At 41.3% G+C, this 17934-nt stretch overlaps 1 protein-coding gene across 2 annotated transcripts in view; it reads left to right on the plus strand.

Moving 5' to 3' along the window:
• Positions 1-17934, plus strand: part of LOC111955567 (zinc finger protein ZFPM2) — a 95239-nt gene that overhangs the window by 52668 nt on the left and 24637 nt on the right. For both annotated transcript variants that reach the window (XM_023975776.1, XM_023975775.1), the window contains exon 4: positions 12977-13097. In XM_023975776.1, the coding sequence (XP_023831544.1) occupies positions 12977-13097 (121 nt within the window). The remainder of the gene's footprint in view (positions 1-12976; positions 13098-17934) is intronic.

The following is a 17934-nucleotide window of genomic DNA, read 5'->3' on the forward strand; positions in this document are numbered from 1 at the left end:
GATGTCTTTGAAAGATTCCTTTGATGACAACATTGGAATGTACCTCCTGTTTAAAGTCCATCTTATTCTTAGAAATCCATTGGAATTTTTGCATTTTGAATACACATAATACAACTCTCAAGTTTATAGTATCCTAATTCAACATTATTTGACCAGTGAAAACGTACAATACTGCATTAGGCATCAGGTTCCATAGATACTGAGGGATAATCAATACAAATGTGAACAGCCGCAGTCAAGCAGCTTTGAAGGTCTATCCTGTAAGGACGATGCTGCGGTATCCCATAGCTTAAAGCAAAGTTCTTTAGACTCCTCTGTGATAGAGATCATGAACGCCTGAACAGCCTCCGTTGGTCATAGATGCCTTTCTTCTCCTCTCTCAACTCCCTTGCTTCTCTCACCTCCACCAGAAAGGCAGGCAGCATGGTACCGGCTGACGATCCGCCCGGCGAGGTATTTGGTATTTTAATAGAGTCCCCATTAGCGGTTGCGAAAGCAGCAGCTACTCTTCCTGGGGTCCACACAAAACATGAAACATGACATAATACAGAACATTAATAGACAAGAACAGCTCAAGGACAGAGCTATTACTGAACAAAAATATAAAACGCAACATGCAACAATTTCAAAGATTTGACTGATTTACAGTTCATATAAGGAAATCAGTCAATTAAAATAAATGCATTAGGGCCTAATCTATGGATTTCACTGGGAAAACAGATATGCATCTGCTGGTCACAGATACCTTAAAAAAAGGTAGGGGCGTGGATCAGAAAACCAGTCAGTATCTCATTTGACCACCATTTTCTTCATGCAGCACGACACATCTCCTTCACATAGAGTTGATCAGGCCGTTGATTGTGGCCTGTGGAATGTTGTCCCACACCTCTTCAATGGCTGTGTGAAGTGGCTGGATATTGGCTGGAACACGCTCAATGGGTGACATGTCTGGTGAGTCTGCAGGTCATGGAAGAACTGGGACGTTTTCAGCTTCCAGGAAGTGTGTACAGATCCTTAAGASATGGGGCTGTGCATTATCATGCTGAAACATGAAGTGATGGCGGCGKATGAATGGCACGACAATGYGCCTCAGGATCTRGTCCCGGTATCTCTGTGCCTTCAAATTGCCATCGATAAAATGCAATTGTTTTCGTTGTCCGTAGCTTATGCCTGCCCATACCATAAACCCACTGCRGCCATGGGGTATTCTGTTCACAACTTTGACGTCAGCAAAAATTCTCTAAAATMATGTTGGAGACGGCTTACGGTAGATATATGAACATAAAATTATCTGGCAGTCAGCATGCCAATTGCACACTCCCTTAAAATTTGAAACATCTGTGGCATTGTGTTTTGTGACAAAACAGCACATTTTAGAGTGGTCTTTTACTGTCCCCAGCACAATATGCACCTGTGTAATGATCATGCTGTTTAATCAGCTTCTTGATATGCCACACTTGTCAGGTGGATGGATTATCTTGACAAAGGAGAAATGCTCACTAACAGCGATGTAAAGAAATTTGTGCACCACATTTGAGAGAAATACAGTTATTGTGTGTATGGAACATTTTTGTGATCTTTTATTTCAGCTCAACAGTTTACATGTTGTGTTCATAGTTTTGTTCAGTGTACATACATTTAAAATGTTACACATAACCTACATATCAGTACATACTGTGCATACACACAAAATATCTAGATCAAATAGGGGAGAGGTGTTGTGCCGTCAGGTGATGCTTTATCTGGTTTTTCAAACCAGGTTTGCTTTCCACTTGAGCAATCTGAGATGGAAGGGAGTTCTATGCAATCATGGCTCTATATAATACTGTACATTTTCTTGAATTTGTTCTGGATTTGGGGACTGTGAAAAGACCCCTTCGTGGCATGTCTAGTGGGATAAGTGTCACAGATCTGTGTGTAAGTTGACTATGCAAACAATTTGGAATTTTCAACATATTGTTTTGTATAAAAATAAAAATGTATGCAGTCAGTCTCTTCTACTTTAAGCCAAGAGACTGGCATGCATTATATTGGTATTATCCCTCTGATTACATTGAATAAGTTTTTCTAGGTCCTTCTTTGCAGCACCTGATCATATGACTGGGCAATAACGAAGTTACGATCAAACTAAAGCCTGTAATACTTATTTTGTGGAGTGTGGTGTATAAAAAGCAAAGCATCTCTTTATCACGGACAGACCACTTTTACAACCATTGAATCAATATGCTTTGACCATGACAGTTTACAATTTACAACAAACACCAAGTAATTTAGTCTCCTCAACTTGCTCAACTGCCACATTATTCATTATCAGATTCAGCTGAGGTCTAGAACTTGGGGAATGATTTGTACCAAATACAATGCTCCTAGTTTTAGAGATATTCAGGAATAGTTTAATAGTGGCCAACCATTCTAAAATGGACTGCAACTCTTTGTTTGGGGTTGCAGTGATTTCACTAGCTGTATTTGCTGACATGTATATGGTTGAATCATCAGCATACTTAGAGACACAGGCTTTGTTTAATGCCAGTGGCAGGTCATTAGTGAAAATAGAAAAGAGCAGAGGCACAAGAGAGTAGCCCTGTGGTACACCACACATGTTTAACATTAGAGAAAAAAATCCTCTGTGTTCTATTAGATAGATAGCTCTGAATCCATGATATGGCAGAGGTTGAAAAACACATACACTACCGTTCAAAAGTTTGGGGTCACTTAGAAATGTCCTTGTTTTTGTAGGAAAAGCACATTTTTTGTCCATTAAAATAACATCAAATTGATCAAATACAGTGTAGACATTGTTAATGTTGTAAATTACTATTGTAGCTGGAAACGGCAGATTTTTTTATGGAATATCTACATAGGCGTACAGAGGCCCATTATCAGCAACCATTACTCCTGTGCTCCAATGGCACGTTGTGTTAGCTAATCCAAGTTCATAATTTTAAAAGGCTAATTGATCATTAGAAAACCCTTTTGAAATTATGTTAGCACAGCTGAAAACTGTCCTGATTAAAGAAGCAATAAAACTGGCCTTCTTTAGACTAGTTGAGTATCTGGAACATCAGCATTTCTGGGTTCAATTATAGGCTCAAAATGGCCAGAAACAAAGTACTTTCTTATAAAACTCGTCAGTCTATTCTTGTTCTGAGAAATGAAGGCTATTCTATGRGAGGAATTGCCAAGAAACTGAAGATCTCGTACAACGTTGTGTACTATTCCCTTCACAGAATAGCGCAAACTGGCTCTAACCAGAATAGAAAGAAGAGTGGGAGGCCAAGTACATTAGTGTCTAGTTTGAGAAACAGACACCTCACAAGTCCTCAACTGACAGCTTCATTAAATAGTACTCGCAAAACACCAGTCTCAACGTTAACATTGAAGAGGCGACTCCGGGATGCTGGCCTTCTAGGCGGAGTTCCGCTGTCCAGTGTCTGTGTTCATTTGCTCATCTTAATCTAAGATATGGCTTTTTCTTTGCGCCTCTTCACTGTTGACGTTGACACTACTTTCAAAATCTTAGCTAGCAGTCATCAACATGAATCAAGTCGACAATCTCCTGGCAAATCCTTTTTAATCATTGTCATATGAAGAGAAATAATAGATAAAACATACCGGGTGCTCATCGGCCATTGGACATAAACATTATACAACAAGTTGGAAATCGTAAATTCAACGATGAGTGGTTTGGAAGGAATCAGTGACAGTGGCTAACTGCAAGCATTGCAAAGCAATCACTAGCATGCTATTCAGTGCAGTGGCTGTGTGGTCCCAAATCTGGGATTAAATGTCTCTTTTCCCAGTTTAAAATGATAAACATTTAACATTAGCCATGCTGTCAATGAAGCATGATTTGTGCCGTGCTCAAAACAACTGTTAACTCAGAACTGTGAAAACTTGACTTCAGTGAGTTCAAGAAACTGGGAATTCTGGAAAAAACMAGCTCCGACTGGGAAACAGGTTTTGAARGGTCATCCAACTTAGAATTGTAAATCGGGAACTCGGGCTTCTTTCTAGAGCTACGACCTGAAGATCAATGACGTCATTATGATTCGACTTGTTTTTTTCTGAGTTCCCAGTTGTCTTGAAAGCACCATAAATCAGGAGAATTCCAGACTTTGATGACAAAATTTTCCCATGAAGGACCGCCATGTCACCTTCCTGTTCAAGTGAGCACAACAAGTTGAGTCCAAAAATGTATTGTATGCTGCTATATAAATTATGTAATACGCCAGGGAGATATGTATACTGTACCTAAGAATGTAATACTAAGTGTATGTTGTGTTGTAAGCTGTTAGTAGCCCATGTGCTCACCCTAATAATTTGGTATATTTATTTTGCCAACTGTTCTGACTTGATGGTGCACATGTAGCCTATAACCTGTTTTATAGAATTGCAATCATCAAATTTTGTAAGAACTTTCATTGTCTGCTTATAGGCCCCCTTTATTTATCCTACGGTTTTGACTTGATGTACAGAGATTCTGTCGCTGTACATTTCAAAAATGCTAAACAAATAGTCACTCATTAATGTCTTAAACGAAATMATGGATTGCCTCTWATCCGCTTGTCGTCCCATTATGCCATAGTTTTWTGTACATCTCAAATGTCATTAGAAACCACATTTGTTTTAGCAAGTCAGCCAAATCAGGTATGTTTTTCTAAAAMGCKGTAAATGAGCCTAAATGAACTGTTTCGSTGCCAGACAAGGCTCCGCTGATAGCCAGGTGTAGCAGTGGTAAGATGGTGGGACTGCAGATTGGACAGCTTTATGTAGGCCACGTTTGTCAATGTTATACTCCAATTATTGTATCGTTTAGTGTTGTGCTGTGTAGTAGCTTTGCTTTCATGCATCCCACTTTTTATTTATACTTTGTTTTGCTCCACCAAGATTCACATGCTAAAATCGCCACTGGGTCATACTATGGTCAGTACATCCAATGGGTATGGATACAGCTTTGAGCAGAGTTCTGTAGCACTGGTTAAAATGTCATCAATACACGTATATGATATAGTTCCTGTACTGTTTATAAACACCCTGGTAGGTTGATTAATAACCTGAACCAGATTACAGGTACTGCTCAGGGCGAAAAGGGTCCATATCAGGGGATATCTTTACATGAGTGTTTTTATATTCTAGAGAATACAGACCATTTCCAATGCATGTTTTCAGTTTTGTGGACATGCACCATATTCTGACAAATCCTGAATCCAGATGTGTCTTTTAGACAAATATGATATTAGGATTCCTCGGAATATCACACATGGACATTTCCTATAAGGACTCATTCAATATCATAAGATATGTGACATCCTATTTTCTCTCTTAATGTCGATAAATACTGACTGTATACATCAAATATCTGTGTTTTGTGAAGATATGAAGCTACACTACATGACCAAAAGTATGTGGACACATGCTCGTCGAACATCTCATTCCAAAATCATGGGCATTAATATGGAGTTGGTTCCCCTTAGCTCCRCCACTCTTCTGGGAAGGCTTTCCACTACATGTTGAAATGACAACATTTTCTTGCAATATCGACACAATTTWGATTCATGATTTATGCATTGACAGTTTGGAGTGGATCACAGACCAACACTACCACCATGTTGGYTCTGGACTGCGAMGGACCGCTGCTGACAACCCAATCTGCACCCATTGCATCCATCCTCCATAACAAACAGGGCAGACAGGGGTATTGAGAGTGCAACTTTTATTTTCTCTTAAATAAATAAGACATTTTCGCAAAGATTGGCCTAAGTTTGCATCTTTAGAGAACGTGTTGTGATTGGAGGTCTGGATTTGCTATGCTGCAGAGATGTGCTTTGGAAATAGAAACTTGGATTTAATGAGTATGTTTGCCTTTCCATGCCTTGTATAGCCTACTACTGWCACGGCTTTCGTCCTCTTCGTCTGAGGAGGAGTAGGAAATATCGGACCAATGTGCAGCGTGGTATGTATCCATAATATCTTTTAATAGAATGAATACAAAATACAAAAAAAGAACAAGAGAATCAAAATGAAAACCGAAACAGTCCCGAATGGTGAAAACACTGAAACAACCACCCACAACACACAATGGAAAACAGGCTACCTAAATATGGCTCCCAATCAGAGACAACGATAAACAGCTGCCTCTGATTGGGAACCACACCAGGCCAAACACATAGAAAACAAACAACCTAGAAAAAAGAACATAGACTGCCRACCCCAACTCACGCCCTGACCAACCTAACACAACGACATAAAAAAGAAACTAAGGTCAGAACGTGACAACTACTGAATATTGTGCAAATGTTTGCTCAGATATGTCACCTTCATGTGAAGAAGCAAGATGATTTTCAGTGGCTGAACAGGTAAAATCGTTTGGCCACTGGATATTTCATGAGTTGGATTTAGCCCATTTTCGATCAGACATACGAGGATGAATATTACATCATGTAAGGATATCTGTTGAAATTATGCATTTTTTATGAATACGGATAGATAAATTATCAGGTAATGACTACAGATATGATACATTTCTGAAAATATGTGTATTTGTTCATGCCTAAGTATAAAGYCTTAGATACAGTYGCAAGAAAAAGTATGTGAACCCTTTGGAATTACCTGGATTTTTGCATAAATTGGTCTTAAAATTTGTTCTGATCTTCATCTGTCACAACAATAGACAAACACAGTCTGCTTAAACTAATAACACACAAACAATTATACATGTTTATGTCTTTATTGAACACACCGTGTAAACATTCACAGTATAGGGTGGAAAAGTATGTGAACCCTTAGATTTAATAACTGGTTGACCCTCCTTTGGCAACAATAAACTCAACCAAAAGTGTTCTGTAGTTTCTGATCAGACCTGCACAWTGGTCAGGAGGAATTTTGGACCATTCATCTTTACAAAACTGTTTCAGTTCAATATTCTGGTGTGAACCGCTCTCGAGGTCATGCCACAGCATTTTAAARCGGGTTGAGGTCAGGTCTCTGAGGCAGCAAAGCAGCCCCAAACCATGATGCTCCCTCCACCATACGTTACAGTGGGGATGAGGTTTTGATGTTGGTGTGCTGTGCCTTTTTTTCTCTCCACACATTCCTTCCAAACAACTTAACTGTAGTTTCATCTGTCCACAGAATATTTTGCCAGTAGCGCTGTGGAACATCCAGGTGTTCTTTTGCGACCTTCAGACGTGCAGCAATGTTTTTTTGGGACAGCAGTGGCTTCTTCTGTAGTGTCCTCCCATGAACACCATTCTTGTTTAGTGTTTTACGTATCGTACACTCGTCAACAGAGAAGTTAGCATGTTCCAGAGATTTCTCTAAGTCTTTAGCTGACAGTCTCGGATTCTTCTTCACCTCATTGAGCATTCTGCGCTGTGCTCTTGCAGTCATCTTTGCAGGATGGTCACTCCTAGGGAGAGTAGCAACAGTTCTGAACTTCCTCCATTTATAGACAATTTGCCTRACCGTGGACTGATGAACATCAAGGCTTTTAGAGATACTTTTGCAACCCTTTCCAGCTTTATGCAAGTCAACAATTCTTAATCTTAGGTCTTCTGAGATCTATTTTGTTCGAGGCATGGTTCACATCAGGCAATSCTTCTTGTGAATAGAAATTATGTGAGTGTTTTTTAAAGGGCAGGGCAGCTTTAACCAACATTTCCAATCTCATGTCATTGATTGGACTCCAGGTTAGCTGACTCCTGACTCCAATTAGCTTTTGGAAAAGTCATTAGCCTAGGRGTTCACATAATTTRCCCAACRTACACTGTGAATGTTTAAATGATGTATTCAATATAGACAAGAAAAATACAATAATTTGTGTGTTATTAGTTTAAGCACACTGTGTTTGTCTATTGTTGTGCCTAAMATGAAGATCAGGTCAAATTGCATMACTAATTTATGCAGATATCCAGGTAATTCCAAAGAGATCACATACTTTCTCTTGCCACTGTATGTCAGCATGTTGACACATGCCCTTTCCAGAGTTAGAAATATGTAAGCTAGTGCATGTGCATCAGGTGCGTGTCTTGAACGTATCTCATACGGTAGCAGGGAGATTTCTGAGGTCCAGATTGGATGCATGTCAAAACTGGCCCATTATGAAGAATATCCTAGCTCAGTATATGAAATTAAGGACATGCACATCTGTAGCATGTCTACTCCTAATAAAACCATAYAACTATCCKAAAAAATATCATATCTGYAAATATATAGATAAAGATATCCTCTGATATTGACCCTTTTCGCCCAGTGCTGGTTACAGCAGCMTCATCTCAAGCAGAGTGCTTGATGAAAACCAATCTACAATATATTCAGGTCACCCAGAAAATAGACCTCTCTGTTAAAACTTCTTAGGGCTAGGCGCCAGCGGGACACCTGTTGACAACTTCCGTTGAAATTGGAGGGCGCGCAATTCAAATAAATAATTGTAAAAAATATGGATATTAAACATCTAGGTACATACAAGMGTCTTATATCGGTTAAAAGCTTAAAGTCTTGTTAATCTAACTGCATTGTCCGATTTACAATAGGCTTTACAGCGAAAGCATACCATGCGATTGTTTAAGGACGGAGCCCCACATCAACATATTTTTCAACCAGCACAGGCTTCATAAAATTACAAATAGAGATTAAATAGTCACTTACTTTTTGAGAATCTTCCTCTGATTTACAATCCAAAGGGTCCCAGCTACAACATGCATGGTCGTTTTGTTAGATAAAATCCTTCTTTATATCCCAAAAAGTCAGTTTAGTTGGCGCTATCGATTTGAGTAATCCACTCGTTCAACTTGCAGAGAAGGAATCCAAAAAGCTACCGCTAAACTTGTTAAAACAAGTCAAAATATATTTCTATTTAATCTTCAGGTACCCTAAAATGTAATTAAACTATAATATTTCATACGGAAAGAAGTATGTTCAATAGGAAKGCAAAATTAGCAGGTGCGTGTCCTGTTCGGACTGATTTCCAACTCTGACTCCCAGTTCTAAAACTCAAAATTCTTCCTCCTTTGGGAAGAAACAAGCCTGAAACCTTGAACAAAGACTGTTGACATCTAGTGGAAGCAAGAGAATTTGAAATCTGGGAGCTGGAATTGTATATGCCCCATAGCTTTCCATTGTAAAAGCATGGGATCTCAAAAAAAAGGTTTTCAGGTTGGTTTTTCTTTGGATTTTCTCCTACCAAACCCTAATCCGGATGATGCTGGGCCAATTGTGCGCCGCCCTWTGGGACTCCCAATCACAGCTGGTTGTGATACAGCCTGGAATCAAACCAGGGTATGTAGTGACGCCTCTACCACTGAGATGCAGTGCCTTAGACCGAAGCGCCACTCAGGCTACATATATTAATATGGGCAATTTTCTATTGGAGATAGACAGAATATGAAGGGAAAAATGACAAGAATCAAATGTATTTATGAAGCCCTTTTTACATCAGCAGATGTCACAAAGTGCATTTATACAGATTATTTTTTTTTTTAACTAGGCAAGTCAGTTAAGAACAAATTCTTATTTACAATGACAACCTAAGAACTGTGGGTTAACTGCCTTGTTCAGGGGCAGAACAACATATTTTTACCTTGGGGATTCGATCTCACAACCTTTTGGTTACTGACCCAACTCTCTAACCACTAGGCTACCTGCCGCCCCAGAACCCCAGCCTAAAACCCCAAACAGCAAGCAATGCCGATGTAGAAGCATGGTGGCTAGGAAAAACTCCCTAGAAAGAACATTGTTTGACTAATAGAATKAGTCAATAAGGCATATGTGATTGTCAGTTGGTGTATGTTTGTGATGTGGCGCTAAAGCTACTGACCCGGAAGTTAGGCTCTCTCACTTCTCCCAGTCTTTTGGGAGGTAGGGTGGACAATTAGCTTGTCGTAGCGGATGTAAGCAATGTCCCAATGCTCTCTGGCAGCTTTCATTGCTGGGATAAGTTATTTCCGCCTCTGGTGCACAGTTTCTGAGTAGTCCTCGTTAAGGATGATGTTGTTTCCTCTCAAGTTCTTGGCTCTCTACAGGACAGACATTTTGTCCTTAAACCTTAGGAACTTGACCACTATCGGCCTGGGTCTTTCACCTGGGCTGGTTACTGGTTTTCCACCTCGATCTTCCTATGGTCCATCTGGAGCTTTTCAGTGATCAATTGTCATACTTTCTCCTCAGACTCGGCTCAGTTCTCGTGTGAAGACMCTGGTATACCATCCACAATGCTGTTATGACTCCTGGATTGTCCCTCTAGATTGTCTGTTTTCCCAGTTATTGTTAWTAATGATTCACAGACAGTGCTGATGTCATCTCGCGTYGACWTACAGTTAGGTYTCATATTGTTGCAGGTCTCTTTCAGGACATCCACCTCTCCTTGGGAGAACTGCAAATTGTTCTTAATGTCCTGGACCTCTCTGGTCAGATCGTCCATTATTTTATTAGTTGAGTCCATCAGWATTTGGACAAAGCTCTTGAAGTTATTTTCCTGTTGTTGTAAGAACTGCTTGTTTAAAAGATTCATCACCTGTGATAGAGAKACACTGTCCTCTCCGTTACTCCCACCGGCTTTGGTTTTGGATGTCATGGTAGCAACGTAGGCTAACGCTGGTACTCCATGCAGTTCCAGACAGGGCAGGTTGCAGGGCAGATGGAAACAGCAAGACACAGAAGGGATTTGACAGCCACAAGCCTGGGACAATCTGTGACCCCAGCCACAAGGGATAACCGTGTCGCAGGCTGTGTGATGCTGAGGAGTATTTCTGTCTGTAATAAAACCCTTTTGTAGGGAAAAACTCATTCTGATTGGATAGGCCTGGCTCCCCAGTGGGTGGGCCTATGCCCTCCCAGGCCCACCCGATGGRTGCACCCCTGCCCAGTCATGTGAAATCCATAGGTTAGGGCCTAATGAATTTATTTCAATTGACTGATTTCCTTATATGAACTGTAACTCAGTAAAATCTTTGAAATTGTTGCATGTTGCATTTATATTTTGCTTCAGTATAGTAACTCATTATTATATATACAGTGGGGAGAACAAGTATTTGATACACTGCCGATTTTGCAGGTTTTCCTACTTACAAAGCATGTAGAGGTCTGTAATTTTTGAATGCTGCTGCTGCTGAGGCCTGATAAGTGTCCCTCTACCGCCTCACCCTTGCCTCTCATCTCCCCCGCCCGGTGCAGTGCCAGGGCCCTAAAACAAAACGCTGTCAAATTAGCCAACCAGGTGACTGAAGAGATGAGGGAGAAGAAAAATGGCAGCATTCAGCAGAAATGCAGATTTTGGGCTATTAGGCTAATGAAAGATTAATGCTATAATTAAATAAAAATGTCTGAGAGCAAATTTAGAGAGGTCTTTCTTCCATGGTTGAATATAGCCAAATCTTTTGTTAAAATAGTTGCTAAAAATMATCCTTATGGGACACTATAATTCACATGATTTTACGTATAGCTATTATCGATATGATACATCTTGCTCATCTTATTGTCTGAAGTGGACAGCTGCCTGCAGATCCATGGCATCATCTAATGACATGCAAATCTATGCATCAGCTGGGTGTGACACATTCAGTCACAATGGCTCAGGAGGAGTTGAATGCATTCAATTGTACTGACTAGGTACTGACTAGGTATCCCCCTTTCCTTTCACTTTCCCTTGTATGTATGCAGAAGAATTGGATACTTAAAGCTACAGCCTGGGATCTTGAATGTGTTTAATGATCATTTCAATTCTTGATATAGAGTGTASTCTGTCACTACCGTTTTGTTCTTTTTCGAATAGCAGAATGTAGCTTTAAAACCAGTTTGATCCGGGTTGTATGGGAACAGACCCATTCTTCCATCTCCTAGAAGCAGTCATTGATGGTATACCAGCCTATTGCTGAACATGAGGTAGAGATCAGCTCACAGAGATACATTGGAACTTAATGCCCTGACCTGATCCACTCACTGTGATCCTAATCTCGCGGTTGAAAGTTCACGTTAGATTGAACAGTCGGGCCAAAGTCTAGAAAAACCAAAAATCAATGAGGGTTATCTTATCATGTGAYTCAACTTGTTGCTGTATTGATTTTCATTTAACGACAAGGTRCCTAAAACCATGGCAGAGGCTGCGWCTGAAATMGCACCCTCTTCCATAGAAATACATTAAATGTGTTATTTTTAATTACATGCACTATTCCTTATASACATTCACTATTCCATTGTCCAAAAAAAGTGCACTATATAGYGAATAGAGTGCCATTTCGGATGCACSCAGAGTCTCTACACTACGCACAGTTGGATATAGATCACTTCACTTCAAGGATGCCCAGTATTGCTGTTTAGCTCAGAGGAGAGGGTCAACTTGTTACAGATTAGGAACACTTACATTTAGACAGAGAGTCATGTGTCAAGCAGTGGTATTATGRCTCTGTCTCTGAAAGCACATTAAACCCCTCTTTATGAGAAATTACATACCATATCTGAACTAGGCAGGAAGTGAAATATAGTCCAAGATATTGACACAATCATTCATCCCTGCATTGTGATCTGTAGCCCTGGGTCACTCTTTTGAAACGCACACCAATTCTTCCGATTCTTTCCCTTCCCTGCCAGTCTTCAGGAGGCAGCGGCGATCGTACAGATAGCGAGGTACAACGTGTCTAAAGATCACTTCTCATGCAGCTCTCCTCCTTTCTTCTTCTCCATCCGAACTCTCTTCGGGATTCTAAAGCACCCTGAAGAACAAGAAAATTCAAAAGAGCCCCGTAACCCCATTGTCACCGAGGACAAATTCGAGTGACGGCCTAAGCCTGGGCTGTACCCCATAAGACACTCCCCGCCACACACACCACACATGCCATGCTTCAATCTCACTGTCAGGTCAACTGAAAAAGGCTATGGAAACTCACTTTCCATAACAGCGACAGGCCTGATTGATGAATGAGTGATCACAGGTTTTTAGACAGCAAAATWCTAACGTACCATCAACGTCTTTCCTGTCCGACAGAGCGCCCTGTCCGCAAAGCGGCCTGTCCCAATGGTTCTGACTGGCGGTCCCAGGTGGCTTCAGGACATCACCTGGCTGGCAGCAGAAGACGACAAGAACAACTGTGTAGTGTACAGCATAGGTACGTACCCTGTTTGTCCTTTCACTAACACTGTACTGTTGGGAACAGGTCTCCCTCGTAAAGGTGTCTATCGACCTGAGGAGACTTCCAGGTTTAGTAAAAGCTAGAATAGAAAATCTTGTCTTTAACACAAACTGTAGTAATCAACTTCCCTGGAGACTGTGAGAGCAGGGATGTGTCTTTGGAGGTTTTTACATACGGTTGAAGTCGGAAGTTTACATKCACCTTAGCCAAATACATTTAAACTCAGTTTTGCATTTGAGTCTATTTGCTCTCAGTTGACAATTTTTTTAATTCAAGAGCAGCAAGTTTTCAAGACACCGACTATCGTTTATTGTAAGAAGTTGTGCATTTATTCAACATATTACTTCCTTTACAGTTTTCAATGATTCTATATATTTAACGTTGTTGCTTAATATACCGCTTACAGTTGCAATTCGTTGTCATAAAGAAGAGTGTTGCCCTTGATTTTCAACTGTAAAGCTGTCTGTATATTAGGCAACAACATTGAATCTATATAATCATTCCATATTAACAACAAACATAAACACGACATTTCCATGAACTAAAACACACCTAAATGTGTAGGCATAATGCTAATAATTTACTTCAGTTATCAATCAAGTTTCAATCAAGTTTATTTTATATAGCCCTTCGTACATCAGCTAATATCTCGAAGTGCTGTACAGAAACCCAGCCTAAAACCCCAAACAGCAAGCAATGCAGGTGTAGAAGCACGGTGGCTAGGAAAAACTCCCTAGAAAGGCCAAAACCTAGGAAGAAACCTAGAGAGGAACCAGGCTATGAGGGGTGGCCAGTCCTCTTCTGGCTGTGCCGGGTGGAGATTATAACAGAAACATGCCAAGATGTTCAAATGTTCATAAATGACAAGCATGGTCAAAAATATCAGGAATAAATGTCAGTTGGCTTTTCATAGCCCGATAATTAAGAGTTGAAAACAGCAGTCTGGGACGGTAGGGGTTCCATAACGGCAGGCAGAACAGTTGAAACTGGGACAGCAGCAAGGCCAGGTGGACTGGGGAAGCAAGGAGTCCTATGCCGGTAGTCCTGACGTATGGTCTAGGGCTCAGTTCTCCGAGAGAGAGAAAGAAAGAGAGAAGGAGAGAATTAGAGAGAGCCAAGATGTTCAAATGTTCATAATGACAAGCATTGTCAAATAATAATCAGGAATAAAATGTCAGTTGGCTTTCATAGCCGATCATTAAGAGTTGAAAACAGCAGGTCTGGGACAGGTAGGGTTCCATAACCGCAGGCAGAACAGTTGAAACTGGACAGCAGCAAGGCCAGGTGGACTGGGGACAGCAAGGAGTCATCATGCCCAGTAGTCCTGACGTGATGGTCCTAGGGCTCAGGTCCTCCGAGAGAGAGAAAGAAAGAGAAAAGGAGAGAATTAGAGGAGCATACTTAAATTCACACAGGACACTGGATACGACAGGAGAAGTACTCCAATATAACCAACTGGCCTAGCCCCCGACACAACTACTGCAGCATAAATACTGGAGGCTGAGACAGGAGGGGTCAGGAGACACTGTGGCCCCATCTGATGATACCCCGGACAGGGCCAAACAGGAAGGATATAACCCCACCCCATTTGCCAAAGCACAGCCCGCACCACTAGAGGGATATCTTCAACCACCAACTTACATTCCTGAGACAAGGCCGAGTATAGCCCCCAAAGATCTCCACCACAGCACAAACCAAGGGGGGGCGCCAACCCAGACAGGAAGATCGTCAGTAACTCAACCCACTCAAGTGACCACCCCTCCTAGGGACGGCATGAAAGAGCACCGTAAGCCAGTGACTCAGCCCCTGTAATAGGGTTAGAGGTAGAGAATCCAGTGGAGGGGAACGGCCAGGCAGAGACAGCAAGGGCGGTTCGTTGCTCCAGAGCCTTTCCGTTCACCTTCACACTCCTGGCCAGACTACACTCAATCATATGGCCTACTGAAGAGATAAGTCTTCAGTAAAAGACTTAAAGGTTGAGACCGAGTCTGCGTCTCTCAATGGGTGGCAGACCATTCCATAAAAATGGAGATCTATAGGAGAAAGCCCTGCCTCCAGCTGTTTCTTAGAAATTCTAGGGACATTTAGGAGGCCTGCGTCTTGTGACCGTAGCGTACGTGTAGGTATGTACGGCAGGACCAACTCGGAAGATAGGTATGAGCAAGCCCATGTAACGCTTTATAGGTTAACAGTAAAACTTGAAATCAGCCCTTGCCTTAACAGGAAGCCAGTGTAGGGAAGCTAGCACTGGAGTAATATGATCAAATTTCTTGGTTCTAGTCAGGATTCTAGCAGACGTATTTAGCACTAACTGAAGTTTATTTAGTGCTTTATCCGGGTAGCCGGAAAGTAGAGCATTGCATGTAGTCTAACCTAGAAGTAACAAATGCATGGATTAATTTTTCTGCATCATTTTGGACAGAAAATTTCTGATTTTTGCAATGTTACGTAGATGGAAAAAAAGCTGTCCTTGAAACAGTCTTGATATGTTCGTCAAAGAGAGATCAGGGTCAAGAGAACGCCGAGGTCCTTCACAGTTTATTTGAGACGACTTACAACCATCAAGATTAATTGTCAGATTTAACAGAAGATCTCTTTGTTTCTTGGGACCTAGAACAAGCATCTCTGTTTTGTCCGAGTTTAAAAGTAGAACGTTTTCAGCCATCCCTTCCTTATGTCTGAAACACAGGACTTCTAGCGAGGGAATTTTGGGGCTTCACCATGTTTCATTGAAATGTACAGCTGTGTGTCATCCGCATAGCAGTGAAAGTTAACATTATGTTTTCGAATAACATCCCCAAGAGGTAAAATATATAGTGAAAAAATAGTGGTCCTAAAACGGAACCTTGAGGAACACCGAAATGTACAGTTGATTTGTCAGAGGACAAACCATTCACAGAGACAAACTGATATCTTTCCGATCGATAAGATCTAAACCAGGCCAGAACTTGTCCGTGTAGACCAATTTGGGTTTCCAGTCTCTCCAAAAGAATGTGGTGATCGATGGTGTCAAAGGCAGCACTAAGGTCTAGTAGCACGAGGACAGATGCAGAGCCTCGGTCTGACGCCATTAAAAGGTCATTTACCACCTTCACAAGTGCAGTCTCAGTGCTATGATGGGGTCTAAAACCAGACTGAAGCATTTGTTATCATTGTTTGACGAAAATGTAATCTCTAAATGCTTTTWAAAATATGAAGACTTCGGGCAACAAGAAGCTTTTCAGGTCACCATCAGTTATCTTAGGACACAGAGCAATACTGAGAGTGAAGAATAACAGAACATCTCCACCAATGTCATATTCTATTATCAGTCCGTTGAAAGAGAATTGCATCCTGAGGGAGACTCCACAGACACAGCAGCGACAGCAGCAGCCAGTCAGTGTGCTGTGATTGGGTTTAATTAAAACACAACAGAGATGAACTGAATCACGGTTCTCAGAGGGAAGTTGGTAATGAATTGTACACAGCGGTAATTGATTGGGTTTAGCCACAGGTTCTGTCGTTATAGTCAGGCTGGATAGAGACTGGATGGGATGGCAGAGGATCAGACAGAAAACGGAGGCCTATAATCTATAGCTGGGCAGTGGGTAGTTCTGTCACTGAGATAATGCCACTGTACAGTAGATTGGCTGTGGATGGGTGATATTAGAAGATGTTTTAAATATTGATAGTTTACTCATCTYATCTATTGTAGCTACTGTAACATGCTAATACTGTATTCATATTTAGTGGACAGACGCACGTGACGTAGGATGGTATGTCAACAGACTGTGGTATGCAACGATTAATGAGGAATTTGTCACTGACCATTTGGACAAGTCACAATTTAGCAGGTGTTCGCATATTTTGGTATCTTGGAATTGGAGGGGACATTTGGCCCATGGTTTAGCTCAGATGCATTTAGTCAAGATTTTAGTTCTGCGTTTCCGAGATTAATATTGTATATGCCAACTGTCCTTGGTGTTTGTTTAAAAACACATTTATAAAGCAGGGTGCCTCACATAATTTCATCTCTGCTGGTGACTTCAATGTGACTTTCTATAGAGGTTTTCAAATGCCTTTTACGTTGAGGTTCATTGCTTTAAAATAGTTTTTCTTTTAATCGTGTCAGGATTGTTACCAGATTTGATTGTGAGAATTCACTCAAACAGAAATGGAGAAACAGAATCTTTTGCTCCATTGACTCCCGGTGCCAAAATGGCAGCACATATTATTTATGTGTTTTATATATGCTCTCTATACTGTCAGAAGGCTTTTGGCTTATCTTGAGTGACTGCCAGGGGCTGCATGGGATGTCAGAGGAAAGGAAGGAAATATATGAGATTATTAAGCTCTGCTGGATGTTGTCGGGAAGGTCTGACGACACGTCATAAAGCCTGGTTTGATCAATGCTGGACAAGGTGACAAGACTTAAGTCCTTATCGTACCCTAGTCCCTGATGCTCGTAGACGGTTGTTAGGACTAGGCAGGGGGTTTCGACTGTTCATTAGATGGTAGCTAGGCCCTAGTCGCTGCACTTAGATGTATCATCTCTCCCCCGTCTCGCTCCTTCTCCCTTCATCCCCCTTCTCCCTGACGGATATGTGACAGCCTTATGGAAGTTGCTTGCTCTGAGGAAACATAATGGAAGTGCGGGGTCGGGACGCAGCAGGGTGAAACTGAGGCCAATGTCAGAAAAATGTCTAGGCGTTGCAACAGGAAGATAGAAATGGGTAGTGGCTTATCAGTATAGTTCCTGTTTTGGGCGATGGCAGGCTGTTGTAGCTTCTAGCTGTATTACGTATGGAGGCTGTGCTTTACAGTGGTGCAGGTA

The sequence above is a fragment of the Salvelinus sp. IW2-2015 genome, linkage group LG31 (genome assembly GCF_002910315.2).
Source record: "Salvelinus sp. IW2-2015 linkage group LG31, ASM291031v2, whole genome shotgun sequence".
NCBI lineage: Eukaryota > Metazoa > Chordata > Actinopteri > Salmoniformes > Salmonidae > Salvelinus > Salvelinus sp. IW2-2015.